This window comes from Fukomys damarensis, unplaced genomic scaffold, assembly GCF_012274545.1.
Source record: "Fukomys damarensis isolate Sample0158 unplaced genomic scaffold, DMR_v1.0_HiC HiC_scaffold_23, whole genome shotgun sequence".
Taxonomy (NCBI): domain Eukaryota; kingdom Metazoa; phylum Chordata; class Mammalia; order Rodentia; family Bathyergidae; genus Fukomys; species Fukomys damarensis.
In genome coordinates this window covers 42,176,457-42,184,612 of record NW_022900935.1, presented here as the reverse complement: position 1 = coordinate 42,184,612, position 8,156 = coordinate 42,176,457, and the positions used below count along the sequence as shown (strand labels likewise).

Genomic DNA, 8,156 nt, shown 5'->3' with positions numbered 1-8,156 from the left:
GTAAAAAACTAAAAGGAAAATAACCCCATGGGCGGGTGGATTTCAAAGCCCAGCCCAGGCTCCTAGTAGCCATGTGGTGGGCACTCGGCGCTGGGCTTGATTCTACCATCTGTGAACATATGCAGTAGCAGGGGCACTTCTGATGCAAGCAGGCAAGGGGCTGCTCAGTAGGCAGCAGGCACGAGGCCCTGAGTTTACATCCTGCACCAAGGTAGCAGAAATGCTACTCAATGGCATTGTGAGCCACTCCTCCTTCCCTGACACAGGATTCGATAGGAAGCTGAGGCTGGCCCAGAACTCATGACACTCCTCCCACCTCAGCCTCCAGTATTTTGACTCTCATTTCATCCAAAACAACTAGTAGCCTGGGTTTCGGGTTGCACACACTCTGGCATCAGGCCCTGACCACAGTAACAGGGGACATAGGAGCATGCTCAGACTGCCAGGCGCCACCAGGAACGCTGGCCACTCCCTATATCCACCCTACGCAGTTGGTACTGCTCCGGGGTCTAGGGGGAAACTGAGTAACGCTGCCCATGAGCTGCAGCCACTCAGCAGTCGTTGCTCCACCTGGTAACAGGCTGATCACAGGACCCAGTCACAGGGTGCTGAGGACTAAGGGCTCCCGAGGACTGACAAGCAAAACTGATGGCCTCCCCCGAGCTGCCACTACCTGGTAGGGTGTCAGGCCGTGCAGGGGACTGAGCGGCTTGGGCACTGGGGGCAGCAGCTGGGCAAGGTAAGCCAGCACTGCCAGGTCTCGAAAAATCCTGTTGTATGAGTCCCTGAAAATGAAGCCAGGACACCATTAAGTATGGACCTCCCAGGACTGGGGATTGAGCTCAGTGGTTCCGCTGCCTGCCTCACAAGCACAAGGACCCCAGTTTGATCCCCAGTACAAAAAAAAAAAAAGGGATGGACCTCCCATCCCTTCACATGCACAAACCACCTGCCAAAGCACGCAGGGTCCTGTGGAGCAGGACCCAGGGCCTCTGCGCTTGGCCACACCGCAGGCCTCCTCCCTCCTTCCTCAGCTGAATGGTGCTTTACTCACCGATTCCTTGAAGTTTTTCTGAATGAAAACTCCGAACGCACAGACAGTAGTTTGTGCCCAGTAAAGAGAACCGGGCTGTCTTTCTCTTCCTCGGCGAACTCCAGGCTATCCGCCAGCTCTGGGAAGCGGAAGCCCGGGTGCCTGGCCCTGGACTTGCTCTTGGTGTACAGGCCATCCCTGTCGGCCACGTGGTCCGGGGTGAGGGCCGGCAGGTTCCTGCTCTTGTAGGAGTTGAACTGCACCACATAGCTGGGGGACAGCAAGCGGATGAGGTCGATGAGCAGCAGGAGGCCTTCATCTGCGAAAGGGACACCATGAGTGGCCCAGGCACAGCACAGCACCCAACCCCAAGACAAAAGCCAGCTTGTTTGCTGGGCATGGCACATGCCTGCCTGCAAGCCCAGCTGCCTGGGGCTGAGGCAGGAAAACTGCAAGATTTAGAGTAGCCTAGGAATGCTAAGGAGAACCTATCTCTAAAACTACCACAGAAGGCCAGGGATTTAGCTCAGTGGTTCTGCCAGCCACCTGCCTCCAAAGCACAAGGACCCAAGTTCAATCCCCAGTACCAAAAAAAACCAAAACAAAACAGAACACACTACTGCATGCCTCCAAGTGCGAGTTCCCGAGTTCGATCCCCAGTACCAAAAATAAATACATAAAAGCAGAAAAACAAGAGAATAGAGCAGAGCTGGTGCACAAGGCAGCAATCCCAATCTGGGTGGAAATGCGGAGGGAAGGGACACAGTGGTACATGAAGAGTGCGACCTATCACAGCAGGGTGTGAGGCACCCAGCGAGGGCGCAAGCCCGCGGGCTTACCCGACACCCAGCCCATTGTGTTGATGATCAGCGGGGCCTCTCTTCTGTAGGCGCTGAACACGTATTTGACGATATCGATGTAATTCTCGAAGTTGTCCTTGCAGGAAGGTTTCCCGTAATACACCATCTTCTGCGGCGTCCTCAGGTGGGTATAAGGGGGTCCTGGGCGACAGAGGGGAGGGTAAGCAGGGGGATGGGTGCGGATCTGGACTAGCTCTCCAGGCCTGGTGTGGCACCACACACCTGGGATCCCTGCACTCGGGAGGCTGAGGCAAGAGGATTACCTCGAGTTTGAGGCCAGGCTGAACTACACAGTGAGTCTATTTTCAAAAATTAATGCACTAATTAAAATCCCTAGCATTAGAACTAACAACCCTCCCACATTTCATTTGCTGCAACAAGAACTGCTCGAGTGAGGACAGAGCCATAGGCGGTGATGAGTGAGAGTGGGCCAGGACAGGGACTGGACTATAGCCTGGGCTCCCATGCAACTCTACAGGTGTCAGTGAGACACTCAAGTCCCCAGGGACGTGCAGGGTCAGGTGTGCGTAACTCCCACACAGGCACACACTTCACTACTTCCTGCCTGTTCACTAAGGGGCCCGGATGTCATGCTCAGGGGAAAGCAATGCCCCTGGATCTGGATCTTTCCTCCACTAGAAGGAGCCAGGGCACATGCAGGCCGGGCAGAGGGAAAGCACGCAATGAGAACAGAACCTTCTTCTAGCCAGGAAAAAGGGGGAGCTTAAAAAAGGTCAAAGCAGGCCAGGCGTGGTGGCACACGCCTGTAATCCCAGCACTCGGGAGGCTCGCTGTGAGTTCGAGACCAACCTGGGCTACATAGTGATAGTGAGTTCCAGGTCAGTGAGACCCTGTCTCAAAAAAAAAAAAAGGTCAGAGCAGTGTCAAGAGGACCTGGTGACAACAGGAAGGGACTTCCCCAAGCCAAATCTGGGACAATCAAGCATTAACATGATGAGCAGCTATGAATCCAAGACATAATAAAAATTTCCCCACAGAAGAGCACCACACGAAGTGGAAGTTGCGGGAATGTAAAATCATCATCTTGCCAGGTGTGGAAGTGTACACTGTAATCCCAGCACTTGAGAGGCTGAGGCAGGAGGATCCAAATCCAAACTCAGCCTGGACAACACCATAAGACACTTTCTTGAAGTCCAAAGATATTTAAAAAGGGCTGGGGAAGCCGGGCATGGTGATGCACGGCTGTAATCCCAGCACTTGGGAGGCTGAAGTAGAAGGATTGCTGAGAGTTAGAGACCAGCCTGGGCTACACAGTGAGTTCCAGAGCAGTCTGAACTACACAGTGAGACCTTGTCTCAAAAAACAAACATAAATAAATAAATAAGTAAATAAAAATAAAAAAATAAATAAAAAGGGCTGGGGATGTAGCTCAGCAAGAAGGCCCTGGGCTCAATTCCCAGTACAAGGGGGAAAACAAAACAATAAGAAAAAAACCCTAAAGATATTAGTATCAGGTAGAGTTTGCTTCTAATCTACATAAAACAACAGTTCCATTTTCTAAAATGGAAACACACCCTATTTTGTTTTTTAGAGGGGAAAGGAGCCTTTAATCAAAAACAATTAGCTGGTCATGGTAGCACATGCCAGTGATCCCAGCACTAGGCCAAGGCAGGAGGACTGCCATAAGTTTGAGGCCAGCCTGGGCTACGCAGTGAAAGCTTGTCTCAAAAAAAAAAAAACAAAACAAAGAAAACCAAAGAAAACCACCCACAAGGCCCATGAGTGTGGTAGGGGCCAATCTAGTTTTCCTATTTTACCCTGTGTTTTAGATAAGTACTATTATTATTATTATTACTACTACTACTACTTTGGTTCTGGGGATAGAACTCAGGACCCTGCACTTGTAGGCAGGCAGAGGAACCACTGAGCTAAATCCCCGGCCCTATTACTTTTGAATTTTGTAAGATTGAGACACACAAGAAACAGGCGGGCAGCACCTACCCAGAACTGGCTCTGTAATATTCAGCAGAGAAATGCAGCCAGGGGGAGTGAATTCCGTCTGCCCCAAATCACATTCCAAGTAGTCAACGCAGGGAATACTGAAAGTTTTCATTAAGACAAAAATTTCACTGAGCTTTACTGTTCAAAAAAGAAACACAGGATGTCAAGGAGTCTGAGCACACACAGGAATAGGCCTCTTCACGTGGCCTTTTAGGCTGCACAGGCCATGAACGCAGCCATGCAGGGGCACAGTGCCGTCCACGACACGCACTTCGGGCTGTCCTGCACAGCCAGACCCATCCCGCCCCTGAGCCCGCACGCTAAGATGGCACTGGACAAGGGGAGCCAGGACAGGTGCAGGGGTGGGGCGCCCCTGCCGCAGCCCACACACCCTGCTTCCACCCGCCTGCGGGAGGGGCGCTCACCTGTTTAGCAGCTGGTTGATTAGGTATCTGTTGAACGTGGACTTGCCCAGGTCCTGAGCGCCACACACTAGCATGATGGGGCAGCCGTCCGCATCCTCTGGGGAGGGAGACAAGCACCGGCCTATGAGCCTGGCTCTTGGGGCCCAAGGTGCAGAGCCTCCTCTGGGGTTCACAGCAGCGTCACTCACCGCAGGACACACTCACTAACTCCTCCAGGGCCGCCAGGGTGCTCTCTGTTAACTGAAGGCCTTTCTTCCTCTTCTCTCTTTTGATGCCAACAGAACCCAAGACTAAACACTCAGAAGTAACCTGGGAAGCGTCCTTCTGAAATGCAATCCAAACAAGGGATGAGAAGACAGCGCACGCTCTCTTCTTCAGTGCTAAATTCGTAAGCTGTACACAGCTGGGCGATATGCAAGTTGAATCCGGCTCCTCCTCACTGTCCCCAAATCCACCCAGCCGCCAATCCTGTCAACTCCACTCCTGTAGCTCTTGTAGCTTACACTCTCTCCCAGGCTGACTCTGCTTCTGAAGGAGGCTCCAGAGAAGGAGGCATGGAAATGAGTAAAGGAGCGAAGGTAAGAAAAAGTCAATAGGGTGCAGTAGTGCACACCTGTAATCCCAGCAGTGGGGAGGCTGAGGCAGGAGGATTGCCAGAAGGTCCAGGCCAGCCTGCGCTACATAGTGAGACCCTGTCTCAAACCCCAGCCCCCCCACCAAAAGGGAAAGGGCTGGGGTTTCACTCAGTGGTAGAACATCCTTGGGTTCAATTCCCAGTACCCCTCCACACACACAAAAAAAAGGAAGGAGAAAAACAATTGAAATTTTAAAAAAGAGCAGATTTGACCCATGGCATTCGGAACACTCCTGTCAGGTGGCAAAGGTATAGGAACTGGGAATTCCGTTTCCGCTCTGTGGCCCAGATCATGCTGCCAGCCATGTAGTTAAAATGCAACCACACAGCTGAGCTCATTCCACCTCCCCTGCAAGATGCCACCTGTGCCTGCTCCCCGCTGTCCTGACCTCAGTCATCTCCCCTGTCCCAGGAAACCTGGAAGAGTCCCCCTTGTCCAGCCGGGAACCAGGGGCCCTCATGGCATGGTAGCCTCTGCGGCCCCAGCGCGCTCCCCTCTAGAGCACTTCTCCCTCTCCTTGGGATCAGGGCCATCTGCTGTTCTGGCCTGGAGATTTTCACCGCATCGGAGCACCGCCCTCTGTCACCCTGGGCCTAACCACTGCTTCGCTTCTCACTCCACAGCCCAAGATGATGCTTCACTGCTCCTCCCATCCCGAGCCCTTCTTATTCCAGAGCCTGACCTGCCACTCCGGCTGAAAGCACTCCGGCCCAGCCAGCCAGCTGCACTCTCCTCCCTTGGGCCTCCTCTTACCATGGAGAGCCGTCTCCCTCTGCCCTCTGGTCCTGGGCTTCTCCAACCCCGTGCCTGTGCCTTCCCAGGCTCATCTGCAGCCCTCATCCTTGCCCAGCCTCCTCCTGAGTGCCAGCACCTGGTCCTGGCGCCCACGCCTTGCTGCCTACACCCTCGCCCTCCATGCCACACCACCTCTGCTCCCAACCTCTTCCCTGGACTCAGCTCACTGCCTGGTCTTCAGCCAGATGTCTAATAGCTGCTCCACAGCAGCAGAAAGAATCCAGCTACTGTGCAGGCCCTGTCTCAGTTCATGGCAATTCCGTGCACCAGGGCGGTTAGGCCCATGAGCCCCAGTGTGGCTGGGGACTGAACCCAGGGTCTCACTCATGCTAAGCCCATGTCCTCCCCTGAGCTGTAGCCTAGGCTCTGTGGTTCTTCTCTCCCCTCACATCCAGCCCATCCACTGCTCCTGACAGCTCTCAGAGAACAAGTTACAGCCATGGAAGTTGACTTCCAGAAACTAACACGGCCAGCAAAGATCAGAGATGAGGAACAAGAGATGGAGTGCAGGCACATTTAATTATTCACTTATAATTCAGAAAAAAAAAAAAAGATTATCACGAACCAGCTACCACATGAAACCAGGTGTGGTGGTACATGGCAGTAATCCCAGCACTCTGGGATGCTGAGGCAGGAGAATTGCAAGTTAGAGCCCAGCCAGCAACTTAGTGAGACCCTGGCTCAAAGTAAAAAGGATTAGCCAGGAATTTAGCTCAGTGGTACCAGCGCCTGCCTTGCAATTGCAAAGGAGTTTGATCTACAATACAAAATAAAAATAAAAAGGACTGGGTTGTTGCTCAGTGTGAAGACCTTGGATTTAATCCCTAGCACCAAAACAATCAACAAAAACAAAAACAAGACCACTCCCAAAAAACCAACTACCATATGAATGGTGGCTTTGGCTGGGAACAAACTGAAAAAGGGGAGAGCCAGTTTTCATGATTTACCTTGCCAAACGGTCCACCACCTAACTGCAGGCGTGTGTTGTATTCTGCCAGACTTACCACGCCAACAGGACAGACCGCTCTTCCAGAGAACATTGGTCCCACACACCCATGACACAGGTTAGTAGCAAAACTCTGCATGAAAGCTGGTCATACCTCTTGTACGAAGATGGTAGATAAACCCGGATGGCTGGCTAAGAAGCTTATGGTGGTGCTCTTCACATTTTCCAGGAGCAAAATGGAACACAGAGGAGAAAAATTCTCCATCACCCAAGATCTGTCCTCTGTAAAAAGAAAAATAAACCACCTTAGAAGTAGTAACCGCTGCCAGGCATGTTGGCACATGCCTGTAATCCCAGCACTCAGGAGGCTGAGGTAGGCGGATCGCTGTGAGTTCGAGATCAGCCTGGGCTACATAGTGAGTTCCAGGTCAGACTCAACTACATAGGGAGACCGTCTCAAAAAAACAAACAAAAAAAAGTAGTAGTAACTGCTGTTGAATATTATTAGCCTTATTACAGAAGGTCCTTGTTCATTCCCCCATTTCTCTCTTACCCAGATTAAGATGCGTTCTGAGCAAAGCCCGGGCTTCCCTTTTGATCTCTTTCTTGCTCTTCTCAGGCATGGAGTAATGGACTGCGTTGATGGTCAGGGAAGTGTGGGTATAAGCAGAGAAGATATCTTGGGCAGGCTGGCCTTGGCTGATGATAAAACCCAATACCTCCACTTGGCCATAGAGGCAAGTCATACGACAGATCCCGCTAAAAGTAAAACCCTAACAGGGCGGGGAGAAAAGAAATAACATTACAGATCCTGTCACTACAGACTAAAAACGCTAAGACTGTAACTTGCTATACACACGTCAAAGGACAGTGGGTATCTCCGTAACAACACAGCCTGTTAAGTGATTGCTTCATGCTCTTAACTAAGATCATACACCACACAGCAGCAACACAGCTCTGCCTCCCCAGGGCCCAGACAGACGCTACCAACCCATCCTCAGAAACTGTCCACTCCCTGGGTTTTCACTTCCCACCAGCACACAAAGGGGAACGCTCCCAGACTAAAGTCCGTTAAGTGTAGCTCGGGGCAGGCCACCTCAGTTTCTTCATCCCCAAACACCGACAGACACACAAGCAATTACTCGAGACACCTGGGCGTCTAAAGGTCATCCGAATACCTGAAACACCCAGGACGCTTAAGGCTCTGGCCTCTGAGGAACCAGGAAGCGCGATCTAGTAATTTTGCTAGGATTCGAGCCGTTCCAACAGGGAAACCCTGGAGACGCCTTAGCAGAAGGCCGTGTAACCAAGGGGAGACGCTGGACCTGAACCCGACGTGCAGCTGGAGGAATTCAGCGGTAACTTAGACGTCAGGGAACCAAGGGGCAGGGGGACCAAGGGGTATAGGGACCTGGGTCCCGGGGCTGCGTCTCCACTCTCCCGCCCCAAGCGACCCACCTGGTCGGCCGGCAGTAGCAGCACCACACGGCCCGGGCCCGC

At 52.4% G+C, this 8,156-nt stretch overlaps 1 protein-coding gene across 1 annotated transcript in view; it reads right to left on the bottom strand.

The window, feature by feature from the left end:
* Nucleotides 1-8,156, bottom strand: part of Nol9 (nucleolar protein 9) — a 20,898-nt gene that overhangs the window by 3,903 nt on the left and 8,839 nt on the right. The window contains exons 3-10 of the mRNA XM_033767292.1: nt 7,210-7,429; nt 6,811-6,938; nt 4,469-4,604; nt 4,281-4,377; nt 3,856-3,953; nt 1,873-2,034; nt 1,055-1,352; nt 674-785 (exon numbers count right to left, since the gene is read on the bottom strand). Coding sequence (XP_033623183.1) covers nt 674-785; nt 1,055-1,352; nt 1,873-2,034; nt 3,856-3,953; nt 4,281-4,377; nt 4,469-4,604; nt 6,811-6,938; nt 7,210-7,429 — 1,251 coding nt within the window. The remainder of the gene's footprint in view (nt 1-673; nt 786-1,054; nt 1,353-1,872; nt 2,035-3,855; nt 3,954-4,280; nt 4,378-4,468; nt 4,605-6,810; nt 6,939-7,209; nt 7,430-8,156) is intronic.